The 16,539-nt window shown below is 40.9% G+C and overlaps 1 protein-coding gene across 1 annotated transcript; it reads left to right on the top strand.

Annotated features, from left to right (window-relative positions):
* The first annotated feature begins 5,099 nt into the window (after positions 1-5,099).
* Positions 5,100-16,395, top strand: tyrp1a (tyrosinase-related protein 1a). Its single transcript, XM_080793013.1, has 7 exons — positions 5,100-5,620; positions 8,555-8,877; positions 9,909-10,113; positions 10,508-10,675; positions 11,527-11,706; positions 14,661-14,804; positions 15,057-16,395. Exons 1-7 carry the CDS (start codon positions 5,266-5,268, stop codon positions 15,239-15,241), a joined length of 1,560 nt encoding a protein of 519 aa, XP_080649139.1. The 5' UTR covers positions 5,100-5,265; the 3' UTR covers positions 15,242-16,395.
* Positions 16,396-16,539: the final 144 nt, after the last annotated feature.

Below are 16,539 nucleotides of genomic sequence, written 5' to 3'. Positions count from 1 at the left end.
GGATGAGAACCTTCTGGAAGGCTTATTTACCATGAACCAATTAAACATGTCAAAACATATCCGTAGCCTTGTATATCCAAAGTACAGGTGTGATACATTAAATACAACCTTTGAATTTAATATTGTATGTCTGTCTCCTCATCGGCAAATGGCTTTAAGTTTGAAGTTATGGGTGCACTTGACTTCCAGTGGGCTAACATACAGTATCTTTACATGTGCTATTAGCGTCCTCTGCTGGTGAACATGTTGCATTACATTTGACAGGAGAAACTGTCCACCCAGTTTCCACAAGCAAGCCTGGCAGCAGGTGCAATCACTCTCTTCCAGCTACCTGTCAAGTGCGTATACCAATCATTGCAATAGGCAAGGGCTGTGAGCCGATGCCTGATGGGAGGTGCCACAGGCTACACTATATTGGGGCCAACTGTTTTTAATTGAATTCTAGTTCTAGGACTATTTATTTGGTCCACTCACTGGTTCCCAATGGGATGGGATTTGTGCCAAATATCATGCCAACCCACAAGATAACCCTGGGGGGGATTGCTTGCCTGTTAAACTCATGACTATTAATGCATATGACTGAAGGACCTGTGAGAATTCATTGTAGTATTGTTACAGTGCCTCTGTTGTTACCGGCACAGTGCTGCACTTTCGCCTGGACTTTCTTATCACCGCGATACAGTTGCCAAACATTGTACATGCGTGTGTGTGCGTGAAACTGGTGAATCTGAATTAGAGCATATGGCCTCAATGCTGATTCTTTCACATAGAAAGTTGATCCGTTTCACTGCTGAGAAATGTAATTAACGGAGTGATAACAGACCATGATGAAAAGAGAATGAGAATGGTAGATAGCCCATTTTGACCTGAGATCAGATTCTAAAAATGTCTTCTACATCCTGATATCATGTCAACTTGTATTTTACAAGAAATGGCGTTTGTACATAAGCTGATCCACGTCATCCACCTGGCTCTCATTGACTCCAATGTATTCCTCAGAACCTAAGCCTGCAGCTTGCCTCAAACTTGCGACAAATCTGCTGTCTGGAATGACTGGATAGCGAAAATGACGTACATGTCCATAGCTTATTTTTTATTTACCTTGGTTACGGCCCTATGGGTCCATTTGGTTTCCTTTTTACACTCTCCGAGTTCCATTAATGCTGAGGATTTCACTGAGCATAAGAGGAGGAACACAGTCATATGAACAGCTCCCGTTTTTTTCACATAAAGTAAAAGGGGAGTTCATTTTTTCCATTTGCTGCTTTCTTTCGTTTTAGCGATTTTAGCATTTTTTCACAGGGGGGGCAGGAACATTCGAACATGGTGCTAATAGTAAATAATCACCATATTTCTTTTGTAAAAAAACAATATTTAGGACCATGTTCGAATGACCCCGCCCCCCTGTCAAAAATAGCTAAAAATGGCTAGAACGAAAGAAAGCAGCAAATGGGGAAAGAATAAAATAATAACACTCATCTTTTACTTTCTCTAATACCAACCTAAAACATGAGCCTTGGGTGAAAATAAACTAAAGTCGTCCTTTAATGACTCCCACTGTTGCCATTTTCACCGAAGGCAAGGATTACCATTAAGCCGCAGTCACATCTTCTCACATGACCCCCCTCACACCCACCCACACACACACACACACACACACACAGAGTTAAAACACAGTTTTACAGTGGAGCTGGGTGCAGTGTAGGGGAGGGATTGGGTATGTTGGTCAATCACGAGATGTAGACATGACTAGGCCCAGTGGTTCGAATGCAGGCCCAGCATTTAATTGTACAAAGATTTTGCCTGTGATTATTTCTGCATTAAAAGTTGCAATCAATCTCATGTATTTGTTTTAGAAATAAATGTTATGTTACTGACAGTTATTGACAGAATCTAGATCAGTAATCAGTAATAAGTAAAGATTTAAAAAAAAATGTTTTTAAATCATTGGTTTTCCAAAAGTAATTTGTATTGTGACTGTGAAATAATCCTTTTTATAGGTTTGTCAGACCGGCAAAACTCCAGAATTATTTTTCTACCTCCATTAATATCCCTGTGTGCTTTTGGGGGTATACGGCCATTACATTCTTGGAGGCTGCCATCATGGTACAATATTGCAACAATACTGACGTTGTATCCCGTAGGATTCTTGTTCAGTGTTCCCCCAGCAGCAAACAAACATACAGACTACGTTTCAGCCCGGAGGCCTTCTTCCTCAGCGTAAATCTCAGAGATTTACGCTGAGGAAGGCCTCCAGGCCGGGACACATTCAAGTGTTAATTATTACATGACATACAAATGTTATTACACTAATTGTATCTCTTCTTGAGGTAATTGTTTATCCTCCAAAATCACAAAGGCTAATTTGGCTTTTGGGATACACAAAAACGTAGTTATGGCACTTTGGCTTTGTATCTCCAACATTCACATGCGCCTGCCTTCTAGGAAAATCAAAGGTTCCCTCAGTGCACAAAAGGCTGACTTTTGCTCTCGTTAGTTACAGTAGCTTTTCTGTGTGTGTGTGTGTGTGTGAATTTTGTGGTTGAATGAATGAGTGCATTACTTTTAGTTATATTTCATGAACACTGTTAAATGTGTTTTTTGTTCCTACACTGTAAAACCAATTCGGGTCCGCAATAATTAAGAAGGTACAATGAAGAGGGCAAGTGTATCAGAGGAAATGACAACTGCTGCATGATGGGAAGCTGAGTTTTTAGCAGCCATTTTTACGTGATTCCGGGTGTGACAGTACAGTACAGTGAAAGTACAGTACAGTAGAGGGACCCCCTGGGGACCCCCATACGGTAACTCTGTCATTTCTCAACCGTTTCGGACGCAGGGCGGCTCACCGGAATCAGGCTGCCCCCCTTGGCGCTTTCCTGAGGGTCTGGATGGTGTGACTTTTGTTGATTACATACGGAATTCTCTCCATGTGTATCACATCGCTCAAGTCTCTAAGCCACTGCTGAAACAGAGGGCTAGATCCTGATTCCCAACGTTTGGCCAGCAGTGTGCACAAGGAGATGGCTTGACCCTCAGATTAATTAATATAGAGATTAAAATGCCACTGATCCAAACACAGCCAGTAGTAGATCTGGCTCAATATTATTATTCAAGGCCTTTGATATGTAATAAAAAGTAAGTGACCAAAATTCAGAATTCGTGCTGGTCTCCTGCACTTGAAGAAGGTAGTGCACGCACATCCGTGGCCCAGGTGCAAGACCAATAGGAATCTCAAAATCACTGGTAATGCTTTTAACTTGTACTGTTTTTAACCTGTACGGCGACCTTGAGTGCCCTGAAAGGCGCCTTGTAAATAAAATGTATTATTATTATTATTATTAATGCCTAAAAGGCTCCTCTGAAGTTTTATTGCTCGTCAAAATTATTACTCGATTATTATTATTATTATTCGATCTTCATCAGGACATCCTGTGAACAGCCTGGACTTCGAGTAGTGTAGTCTATGCACTACTTTGAATATTACCCATACCCAGAATTGACTCCCAAACATCTTCAGAAATGTCAGTATCCAAATCCCGAAAAGGATGAATATACAAAAATATATAATAGATACAAGGATTTCTGCCCAATGGCGACAATATACTGTATATTGTGAATGTACTGTCTCTTAATAGAACATCCTCATCAGGCATATTCAACATGCCATGTCAAAGGCAATGGTTTAATTCTGCTCACTGTTGCTCAACAAGTACAGCAAATCCAAACAGTGCAGTGTTATGCTATAAGAGGAGACATCCCGGCGGCTCCAACATTCTTAGAAGTTCCTTTGTAGATCCCCCCCCCCCCCTTCCCCCCCCTCTCCTTGCTTCCATGCCTCACATGCTAGGTGCTATCAAAAGTAGACTTTGTGGGAAAGACGAGGCGATGGAGAGTGTGGGCATACTTGAGTAGTCAAATGACTAGCGTGATGATCATACCATTTTTATGAACTCTTGAGCCCTTTATAGGGAAGATGTTATCCATTCAATCCTGGCATAGGAAGTACAACTGTGTGATCTGTATCTTGGCCTTTTTGGGGATATTGCTAAGGGCCGATTCATACTCCTATTTTACCGCTGTTTCTGCGCTGTAGTGCCGAAATGATTTAAGCTCGTCAGAAATTTTCAGTAGCACCGAAGAGCCGACATTAGGACAGTACCCCCCCCCCCCCCCCCCCCCCCCGAACCTCTAATGACGTCACATTGTAGGCTCTACAGAGCCGAACCGACTTTTATTCGGCTCTAAAATAGGAGTATGAATCGTCCCTTAGTGATGCAAAACGTTGGTTTCCTCATTTTAAATAAATGTTTGCATCGTGGCTATGAGTGTGCAGCCTTTTTCTATATCTTCTATTATTTATTTCCCAAGGCCAGCAGCACATTCTCCTGTTTGTCTACAGCCCAGTGTTCTCAGACTTGGTGTACACAGAATGTTGTTTTGCCTTTTTTATTAGAAGTAAACACCGGAGGTAAGTGGGGTAGCCGGCTGATGATAATGAATATTATAAATAACATCCACACTCACTGCTGTGTAGCTTGCACCAATTTGAATATTAAGTGGAACCTTACCGCATCCCTCTTCAATTTGTTTTATTTCCACATGAAAAATTGATTTTCATACAATTATCAAGTGTGTGGAATCTTATAATCCATGTAATTTAAAACAAAATATGACACAAATGAAAGTGTATTAATGTTCACCTCAGGCATAAAGCAAAGAGAATAAACAAAGCAAATAATAATCACATTATCATGTAACTATTTGTCTCTATTTTTTTATGTTACTATCAAAGCCATAACATGATAAAGTACAGGGCCTAATATTTCAGGGGATTTTATTAGCCTACAAAATGAAATCTAATTTGTATTCATTCCTTTGCAAGCCTTGGGGCGTGAGGAATAGCCTAACACAATGCATGAGTTAACCACACTTTCTAGCCCTCTTTTCTTCTCCTGTAGCCTGTAGGAAATGTGACGTGATCACGCGGATGACAGAAAATCCTCATAGTCATTATAGTCATGCGCTAATCCGGTATTTAAGGTCGGAGGTTCACTCGGCATGGGGCAATTAAAACTAAAGCCTGTCTGGATGGGGAAAGAAGGCTTGTGTCTGCTGACTAGAAAAACAAGAAGTCTATTATGATAATTTTTTCATGAGTGTGCAGTTGGAGCAGAAATTAGGCATTGAGAGCCGATACTATAGTCAGTAGACCTGCAAGTGGGGCTGATTCGATTTGTGTACAAGTTTACATCTCGGTTGGATATGTGGGATTGCGGTCTGCTGGTGCTTTTGGGAGCGGCGTTGGCCAACGCTCAGTTTCCACGAGAATGTGTCACGCCAGAGGCCCTTAGAAGTGGACAGTGCTGCCCGTCGCCTCTTGGCCTACAGGATGACCCGTGTGGATCTAGTTCCGGTCGTGGACAGTGCGTGTCGGTAGGGGTGGACGCTCAGCCTCACGGGCCTCAGTACCCCCACGACGGACGCGACGACCGGGAGCGCTGGCCTATCCGCTTCTTCAACAGCACGTGTCAGTGTAATGGAAACTTCAGCGGGTTTAACTGCGGACGCTGCAGACATGGTTGGACGGGGGTCAATTGTGACCAACAGGTCGCTGTTGGTGAGTATAGACTATAGAGCTTCATTGTTCAAACTGCAATTCCCAGAGTTACTAGTTACAGTAGTATGAAATAAAATCATGGATGTACAGTACTACTCCAAATGCCGCAGTTTAGTGCCAAGGTTATTCTAGAACACGACTACGTACTTAATTTAAAATACATAAATCAATGCACGCATACTTTTCTGGTATAAACCAGTGAAACATTATATTCGTGGATGGCCAAAGCTGAATGGGTAGGGAAGTCGTGTGGGCCGACGCTTACCCCCTGCGCTCACGTCTGACCACTTAAAGGACCAATTCCTGTGGGCAGTTCAGAAACCCGTCCACCAGTGACATCAACGTTAGGCAGATTTTTTTTAAACAATATTTTTTATACAAAAACGAATGCTTCCATGTTCACATTGCAACTTTTCAGGACTAGAAAGCCTGCAGTTTCTTTTAGCTTGGATTCCCCATCGATGATGTCACTGGTGGACGGATTTCTGAACTGCCTACAGCCCGCCTATGAGACACAGACTGAGTAGAAAAGAATGGTGCCATTTTATCATGATTATTAGTGAGGACCTAGTATGAAGTTTGGTTGAAAAGTGGTAAAGTTTAGGCTCACCTAAAAACACACTCACCCTAATTGTTTTCCGCCAATCTAATGCCGACCGCTTGCCCGGTGGGCGGTTCTTAATATTCTTGTATTTGTTTTACTGAGGATAAGAAATTGGATTAGGGTTACGAATAGTTTTTACTGAGGTTACGGTTATAGGAATAATGTTAGGATTAACCGTTTAGGCACACTTTACAATAGTTACGTTTAGGAATGCCAGGCAGAGACCATTCTAAGTTTAAAATGTTTGTATACTATAGTTTGCAGACTACTTTTGACGATTAAATTGTGTATTTTTTGTATTGTTAATTTTAGCCGTAGGCTATTAAAAAGATCAAAAAGTCCTTGCAGATACCCTGTAAATACACGTATACAGTAGGTTGGTTTGTTTGTATGTTGGTTTGTTTACCTTTTGTTTACTAAGATAATCAACTGAAGACCCCACCAAAATCACTTGGGGACCCCCTGGTGTCCTGACACACAGGTTGAGAACCAATAAACTGTAACAGCTGCACTGCAGTCAAGTTACTGTATTTACATGACCTTGCTAGTGGTGGGAAAAGTATAATATTTTACTTAAGTAAAAGTATCAATACTATCAATACATAGAAATACTATGTCACAAGTAAAAGTCCAGAATTCAAAAGATACTTCAGTAAAAGTACAAAAGGTATTGCCATCAAAATGTACTTAAAGTACCTAAAGTAAAAAGTACTCATTGGGCACAATGGGCTGGATGTCCCGTTTAAAGTTTTCAAATGTATACAAATCTTTTGAAAATAGATCTACAAGCTCACAATGTGTGAACTTGTAGATCAACTATTTTCAAATGGCTGAAATGTATAAAGCTGAAGTGTCTACAAAGTAGTAACTAAAGTTTTCAAATGAATGTTGGAGTAAAATTACAATATGGATCAGTGAGATGTAATGGAGTAGAAGTAAAAGTATTGGAAATTGGAAATACTGAGTTCAAATACCTCAAAATTACACTTAAGTAAAGCTCTTAAGTAAATGTATTCCAAAACTGGACCTTGCTTAATTTGTGGTTAGAAATACAGGCAAATGGCATTAATGAACATGATCAAATGTCTTGTTAACAGTGCTTCACAGGCTACTTTATTTCACTGGCTAATTCAATGCCGCCACCCTGGTCATTAAAAAGAGGCCCTTGTTCAGTGGGTCTCAAGCTTTTTCATGTCAAGGACCCCCAAATGAAGTTCTTTGGCTGCGGACATCCATCTGAACAGATAGATTTGCACAGATGTAGCCCAGTGCATGCTCAAATGATTTAGCTAGGGTGCCAAGCCGGCAACCTTTGGGGTCGCCACAGCAACCAAATCCATATGGCAACCAGTAACACGATACTGTAAAGGCAAAGTTGTCATTATGCTTCAAAGAACCACTTCACCACTTTTCAACCTATTGTCCTCACTAATGATCATGATAAAATGTCCCAATTTTTTTTCTACTCGGTCTGGGTCTCATTGGAGGGCTGTGGGCAGTTCAGAAACCCGTCCACCACCAGTGACATCATCGATGGGGAATCCCAGCTAATAGAAATCGCAGGCTTTCTAGTCCTGAAAAATTGCAATGCGAAAATGGAAGCCATCGTTCTCACGATAATACAAATCTAAACATTTTTGTAAATAAATATTGTTTCAAAAGTGAAGTGGTCCTTTAAGTAGAATGTGGCGTGTCAAACTAGGGTTTTTTCATGATTCTGAATCCAGTCCAAGCATTCGTTTTGCACGAAAAACACTCCTTGGGCTAAAAACGAACGAACAAATTGAATGTGATGAGGTCATCACATAATTTGGGCACATTTGGGCAAGTGGCTATGGCCGAATTTAGCCCAAGGAGTATTTTTCGTGCAAAGTTAATGCTTGGAATGGATTCAGAATCATGAAAACCCCTTAGTTTGACACATGATACTTAAAGCATAATGAAATTGTGCAAAATGTAGTGCTTTTAGACGAATTAGCACGAAATCACCCTTATCTCTCCCTAAGCTCCTCCACTAATAGGATTAAAGTGGTATCAACTGATTTTGATTCTATATTAACCAACGTGCCAGTGACCCCCTGTTCCCCAGGCCTCGCTTTGATAACAGCTGAATAGCTGGGATAACCCATTAAAACTGTGAAAGATTTTAGATTTTAGCGTTTGCCAAGATTTTAGTGTTGGCCATTCTAAAATAGCAGATTTACAAGCTCACATCGTGCCACGATGTGAGCTTGTACATCTGCTACATCTGCTATTTTTGAGTGGTTTTAGAATTGGCGTCGGGTCTTAGCGGCTTTAATCCCATGACATTTCTTGTAAAAATCCTCCAGTCAGGAGAAACGTGATGCTGCTCAGCACAGAGGAGAAGAGGGCGTTTGTGAGCGCACTGGATCGAGCCAAGCGCACCGTGCACCCCGACCTGGTGGTGGCCACGCGCCACTTCCCGGACATCTTTGGGCCCGACGGAAACACCATGCAGTTTGAGAACATCACCATCTACAACTACTTTGTGTGGACACACTACTATTCCGTGAGCAAGACCTTCTTGGGCGTGGGGCAGCCCAGTTTTGGAGGGGTGGACTTCTCACACGAGGGCCCCGGGTTTGTCACCTGGCATCGGTATCACCTGCTGCAACTCGAGCGCGATATGCAGGTAAAAAAATAAGAAAAAAGTACTCAAGCCCCAGTACAGTACAGATACTCCTGGTAACAAGTTTAAAAGAAATTGGTTGTGGGTTTTTTCATCGCAATAATCACTAGGCCAATAATATAATGTTTTTATGCCCTGACTTTATATTGGTGAAGAATAACATAATTCACAGGACTGTAAGCAAGCATCCAAGAACGCGTGCGTGCGTGCATTTCATGGGCTGAGCCGATTAGCACAGAGCTTCCGTTTACATTTCTTGCATTGTTTTAGAGATTATCCATTATACAAATATAACTACACAACTACAATCCTCCACATTATTATTTTACATCATGCTTTAACACAGAGATTGGGTTTGTTGCCATTCCTGCAAAAATTGACCTATTTGTCGAGTACGCATTTAAAGCAATTCGAGAATTTCTGGTAACTCAGATTAACATGGGTACAAATCACAAGAGTCCTTTAATCAGCCCTTTAATTTGCGTGGGGAATAGCCTATTAAGCCTAACATAATTTATAATATTCGTGTAATATTATTAGTAGCGAATGAAACTCATAGTGGCTCACACATACTGTTTGTACATATGTGTAACTGACCTCAACTTAAAACCGCTGTTCTAAATTGTGGAAATGAGTTGATGTTGCATCAACCAAGTCATTCGTAAGAGTCAAAGAGTAGAGTATACAAATGTAAGTGTACAGACAAAACCAAATGGACCGTTTCCCTTGCACAATTCCTGACTTATATTGACGCAGAGAATGTTACTGTGTATAAACACGCAGTCGTAGAACGGTCTGGAACACAAAATGTACTTGAATAAAAGTTAAAAAGTAGGCTATTGGTATCAAAATGTGCTTAAAGTACCAAAAGTAGAAAGAAACTCCTTATGCAGAATGTTTTCAAATGTATAAAATGTCAAAAGAATCTTATGGAAAGCAGCAGATCTGCAAGCTCACAATGCTTCACATCATGAGCCAAGTAAACTATACAGTCACCACTGATAACACGTGTGTCTCTGTTTCGATGGCCACAGGACATGTTACAGGAGCCCTCCTTTGCCCTGCCCTACTGGAACTTTGCCATCGGCGGCTCTACGTGTGACATCTGTACCGACGACCTGATGGGGGCGAGGAGCAGCTTTGACCCCAGCGCTCTGAGCACCAACACTCTGTTCGCCCAGTGGAGGGTCATCTGTGAGAGTGTCGAGGACTACGACACCCTGGGGACGATCTGCAACAGTAAGAATATAGGGCAGGCCCACACTAGACAAGTGGTTCTGAAAGTAGGGTCCGCGTAACCCCCAGGGGTCCTTGAGGTGGGGGGGGGGGGGGGTGCTCCAGGGGAAACAATCTAATATAAAGTCAAAATCAGCTCTGCTAACTGAGAACCTCGACATGAAAAATAACCACGACTATAAGGGCTACAGAAGAAAAGAAACCATTCAGACTAAAATCCAAACTCTCCATGTTGTGTTCCAAGATGATGCATGATTCTGCTGTGTGTGTGTGTGTGTGTGTGTGTGTGTGTGTGTGTGTGTGTGTGTGTGTCAAAGTTATCAAAATAAAGCAGATAAAGCCGAATAAATGTAATAATGTAAATAATGTTGATAATGTTTTTGAAATGTCCTTCTAGGTACTGAGACGTCGGCAATCAGGAGGAACCCGGGAGGAAACGTCAACAGACCCATGGTCCAGCGTCTGCCTGAACCCCAGGATGTCAATGACTGTCTGCAGGTCAGCGCCTTTGACACGCCACCCTACTACTCCACCTCCTCAGAGAGCTTCAGAAACACAGTGGAAGGTTAGTGCTCTTATGCATGTGTGCAGCCCCTGGATTTGTTTGTGCTGTATATTTGTGTTTTTTGCTCATGTAAAGACAAGATAAAAAGTGGGTACTGTACTGTACTGTACTGTACTGTACTGTACTGTACTGTACTGTACTGTACTGTACTGTACTGTACTGTACTGTACAAGCCCTCCTCCCTGGCCTGTGTGCATGTGTCTGTGTGTCAGGCTGTGCAACAGACCTGATGAAGATCAAAACGTTGTCAGATACATTTTCAATAAATATAAATATTGTGTTAATAAAACAGAAAGATTTGGTATTGGGTAAGACTGGCGTTATGTATCTTTCACTGCTTCGTCTCAACCATTACTCAATGGCTCTGGTCTCAGCCACCGCGGTGGATATTAGACATTCCATTTTTTTTTTTTTTATGTTGCCACTACTGTTGGAGAACTCGATGTTCTGGGCATCTTTGTAATGTTAGTGTTAGTAAAAAAGCAGGTAAAGGAGTAAAGTTTGAGGCAAACTAACATCAGTCACTCTGCCGTTCACTGTAGTGGAAGAGGTGCGCCTGGTGAGGGTTTAAACGGTTTAAACCCCGCAGCTACGTCGAGTCCGCCTACAGGAAATACGTAGGCTGCGACCATGAGACCCGCTACGGAATCGGTCTATAGGAGTGGCTGCACCACTCAAAAATAAGCACAATGAATGTTGGCATATGAATAGAGCCGTTGTATACAGGTAGAGGTAGGCCCGTTGAAACAGCTCAGATTCATATGCATTTTTTTGCCAACCACCATTCAAAAAAAGATTATGCCAGGGTAAGAGAAAATGTGTCCACATTTTTTGTTGCGTTATGTTTGCAGGCTACAGCGCTCCCCAGGGGAACTATGATCCAGTGGTCAGGAGTCTTCACAACCTCGCCCACCTGTTTCTTAACGGGACAGGAGGACAGACGCATCTGTCACCCAACGACCCCATCTTTGTCCTGCTCCACACCTACACCGATGCCATCTTTGACGAGTGGCTCAGGAGACACAGTCCAGGTAAAATTCAATCGTCAATGGCATAATAATTTGGAATCCCTGGACCTGTGTTAATTTTGGCGGCTAATGTAGTCTTAAGTCTCAACAACAGGTCTGCTACAGGTCTGCTGCTCAAGAGGGGCGCAACAACGCAAGCGTAACAAAAAACATAGATGCAACCGGTTATACATAGCTCTATATGACAGCAACAGCTCTGAAAGAAAGAAAGAAAGAAAGAAAAGTGGCCCGACTCACTATCTTAAACATCACAACGCAACATGCAGATTCACATCACCTACCTTGAGCTGTCTTCTAGTTTGGACTGTTGTGTAAGTGATGGCCCCCTCTCTCTAGTCTAGTTCCTCCCCGATCCTGGACCTCCATTCCTCCCCTGTCTTCTACACCAGGCTGGAGCACATCATGTGTTTGGCTGCATTGAAGACCAGGGCTTGCATGGAGAACAGTAGGCCACGTACTACCTGATGAAAGAAAGAAAGAAAGAAAGAAAGAAAGAAAGAAAAGTGGCCCGACTCACTATCTTAAACATCACAACGCAACATGCAAACTGTAGATTCACATCAGCATTCAACTCCAGAGCCAGAAACAATCACAAAACATATTTCATTGCCACCCAGGTCCCAAAATTACAGCAATAGTAGCTTGAATCACATGCACAATCATATACAGCAACAGCAGCCAAGAAAAAACAAAGGTTTCTACCTTGAGCTGTCTTCTAGTTTGGACTGTTGTGTAAGTGATGGCCCCCTCTCTCTAGTCTAGTTCATCCCGATCCTGGACCTCCATTCCTCCCCTGTCTTCTACACCAGGCTGGAGCACATCATGTGTTTGGCTGCATTGAAGACCAGGGCTTGCATGGAGAACAGTAAAGCCACGTACTACCTGATGAAAGAAAGAAAGAAAGAAGTCACATGTATAATTTACCCTGCCACATCAACTAGTAGCCTATACTGTATCCTGTCACAACATACACAGTATTGCAAAGCCAGGTAGTCACTTAACTAAACATGATTGATAGCCAGACCAGACAGTCAATCGGGCTGCGTAATAGTAGTAGGCCACACATGTTTCTCTTTAGTATAGGGTATATAGGCCCTATTGTTGATTTATTTTCCATTATAAAAGAGTTACACACCTAGAAATCTGAGTCTGGCTACTGGCTAGGCTATGCCTTGAAATAAATTGAGAGATTTAAAAAAAGAAAAAAATGTTATTCAGGTTCTAACACTTGCTCCAACATCAAATAACCATTGGAAAGGGGACACCCCAACAAAACATTGTGTATTTATTTAGGATAAAAGGTATATCGCTAGAATGGCTATAGGCAATAGGCTACTATAGGCCTACATAGGCTACATGCCCTAGATAAGATACCACCATGAGTAGATAACTATGAACTCCAGCGTCGGTGAGTCACGGGCGGCATTGAAATATTGGTGTGTTGGAATAGCAAAGAAAGACTAATTGTAATTGCTATTTCTGCTGAACGGCACGTCTCTTTATTTCACTCTCTTCACTCTCAAACTGACAACACATTACAACAACAAGCACACGACCATACCACCCCCATTTCCTCGTTTCCCCTCAAAACCCCCGCCCACTCTCTTAAGGTAATTATGTCCCTACAAATTCTCCATTTACTCACCCAATTACTGCCATTTGGGGAAAGTTCTGGTAGAAAACGTGTTTAATATCTCAAACGTTTCACATTGACCCCAGTTCTGTTGCGGTAACTTGGTGCGGCGTAATTATTTAATTAATTACACCTGTCTGTAACTGTAATCTTGAAGTTATTCAACTCTGTCTGTGGGATGTGGGGGAAAAAGGGGCGGGAAAATCTGGAGCCCACTTGAAGCATGGACTAGGACCTGTCTCGCCCCCTAGTGGCGAAAACTAAAACTTCTGGGAACTCAGATTATGGACTAGAGGGCGTTGACATGCCTTCACATTGTGTAAAATGTCCAGGGGTAATTTCATTATTTTATTTATATTAATATTATTTTATGATTATATTGCCCTTTTGGATTGTCAATTGTCCCCAGATGTTAAGCAAGCACACTTTAGAATAATGATGAATAACAACTATTAAAGAGAAATACTTAGTTTGAATTATGTTTATTCAATTGTACCAAACAAATACAATATACTGTTGTTCAAGTGAAATAAGACAAAATAATGTAGCCTATTCATTCATCTATGCATGAATTATTCATTCAGTCAGTCAGTCAGTCAGTCAGTCATTGATTATTATTTCATATTATAGTCACATTCTAGTTCAGCATGTCAAACAATTTTTAATTTACGAACTACGATAAGCAACTCTGGGACCTGGGTAATTTTCTCTAATCAGTAGGCCTACAGGATGCATTGTATTAACATAAACACACCCCATCTTACCTGATAAAATAACTTTAGTTTGTGTTGCTTATAGTATACCTTTGAATGAAATTCAGAATGAATCGTCTTAGTTCTACTGGATGTCTTCTCCACTAGTCCCTCCCTAACATTTTATAATCTGTTTTATTAGTCATAGTGTAAGCCATCATAATTAGTTTTTATTTAGCTATAGCTTCCCTGTTCGTTGGTCAACGATCAGTCAAAATAGCAGACAAAACGTTGCAATGCAACATGCTGTGAGCTTCTTGATCTATTATTTTCAACAAAGTGATAGTGGGGAGTCGTGGTCATTGATTTTACAATATAAATTGGGGTCCCAGAGATAGAAATGCCATTGAATGTAGGTTTGTAGACTAATGTGCATGTCAAACTTTGGGTCCTTGAAATTAAATGGGTTGAGAATCACTGCTAGAGCCGTAAAAATCTTCTCTCATGGGGGTCCCTGGAATATCTTTTCAAATTGGGGTCCGCAGGGCTAATTAGTGTCAATTTAGGGATCCTTGACATGAAAATGTTTGGGAACCACTGGGTTAGTCAACTCTGTGGTCTCTGTCTTGCAGAAGCTGTGTACCCTGTGCAAGATGCCCCCATTGGTCACAACAGGGGATACAACATGGTACCATTCTGGCCCCCGGTAACAAACGCTGAGATGTTTCTGACCGCTCCAGAGAACCTTGGATACTCATATGAAGCTCAATGGCCAGGTAATTCAAAATGTTGTATTACATAAACATTTGTTACGTCCAGTTTGACATAGTATATAGGCCTACTGCAATAATAATCAAAACCGACAAAGTATAGTAACTAAAGTTTTTTAATAATTGTAGTGGAGTAAAAACTAAATGCTTGCCTCTGAGATGTAGAAGTAAAAGTAATAAAGAATACCCCAAAAGTACATGCACTTGGTTACTTTTCACACCACTGATTTTAATCATTGTAACTTGTCTCTTTTATAGGTCAGCCTTTCACTGTGACAGAGATGATCACCATAGGGATTGTTGCTTCCCTTATGCTTGTTGCGGTCATTTTTGCCGTCAGTACATGTGCTGTACGATCCAAGAACAGGAAGGAGGGCCGCCAGCCTCTCCTTGGTGAGCAGTACCAACGTTATGACGATGACAAGGGCCAATCTGTAGTCTAACACCAATATCCAATATTTAAGTAAAAATATGTAGAAATGCTCTTTTGTTAAAGTACAAAAATATTAGAATCAAAATACACTATAGGAGTATAGTTCACCCAAAACTTTTTTTGGTTTAAGTATTACTCCTAATGTGCCGAATTAACATCTACAATGTCACAACGTGCCCCATTGCAACGTGTTGTTGTGACATTGTAGATATAGAGCTTAATTGGTTATATATGTTTTGTATTAATAATAAATGTACAAAGTACAACTTCATGTACAACTAAAGCTGTCTGTAGTAGAGTAAAAAGTACAATATTTGCCTCAGAGATGTAGTGGAGTAGATAATCAAATTTTGAAATTTTGAACTGCTCAAGTAAATAAAATAACCTCAGAATTGTACTTATAAGTACACTACTTGAGTAAATGTACTTTCCACCACTGGAAATGCAGCTATAAATTGTTTTAAGTCTTGGTTTTTATAGATTATGCGATTGAGAATATGTACATAACTGCAAAAAGTAATCTCTTTATTCATTTTATCAGTATTCATATTATTATGTTCTATGGTACGACAGTGGTTCAGGGGTAGAGTGGCCAGTAGAGCGGCTGGATGGGGACCGCAAGGTTCCTAGTTCGATCCCGGACTCCCCCAGAGTTAGTGTCGAAGTGTCCTTGAGCAAGACTCTTAACTCCTATTTGCTCCTGATGTGCTGGTTGGTGCCTTGCATGGTTTCCCCCGTCATCTGTGTATGAATGTGGGTGAATGGGTGAATGTAATATATGTGAAGAGCTTTGGATAAAAGTGCTATATAAATGCAGCATTTACCATTTTTACCATAATTTACTTTGTTCTTGTCATACTTTGCCATCACATAGTGCACTGCCTGTCCTTAAATCAGGCGTTAGTAAGAATATAAAATAATCCTGTAGCATAGTGATGCTACAAGTGACACTGATGTTGCATTAAGCTCAGTACATATATATAATTTATTATGTGCTTTTCTTAGTTTAATGTTTGCTGCTGTGTTGTTACTTATCTTTGGGTGCCTTTATATGAAATACAATATTTAGAATATAGGAAGAATATAGAGTTATTGTTTTAGTTTTTCTGTACATGTGTCTTTTAAAATATGTAATATGCCAGAATTATTAAATAAATATCTATATAATTTAAGAACCCTGTCATGTATTTAATGTTTTATACTAATATTTCTGATGGAATAACTGCTAAGCATAGTTCTTATGGCCACAAGAGGGTGTAATAGTGCAACCTTTGACACAGTTTCACCTGTGAAACTACTGCACACTTG

Source organism: Protomyctophum bolini (assembly GCF_963924005.1).
Source record: "Protomyctophum bolini genome assembly, chromosome: 20".
Taxonomy (NCBI): Eukaryota; Metazoa; Chordata; class Actinopteri; order Myctophiformes; family Myctophidae; genus Protomyctophum; species Protomyctophum bolini.
The sequence above is the reverse complement of the archived record's forward strand: the minus strand, read 5'-3'. Positions and strand labels throughout refer to the sequence as shown.

Coding starts and splice junctions, on each gene's coding strand:
- tyrp1a (XM_080793013.1), top strand. CDS start 5,266: ATGTGGGATTGCGGTCTGCTGGTGCTTTTGGGAGCGGCGTTGGCCAAC. Junction 5,621..8,554: donor TGACCAACAGGTCGCTGTTG/GTGAGTATAGAC, acceptor AAAATCCTCCAG/TCAGGAGAAACGTGATGCTG. Junction 14,805..15,056: donor ATATGAAGCTCAATGGCCAG/GTAATTCAAAAT, acceptor TCTCTTTTATAG/GTCAGCCTTTCACTGTGACA.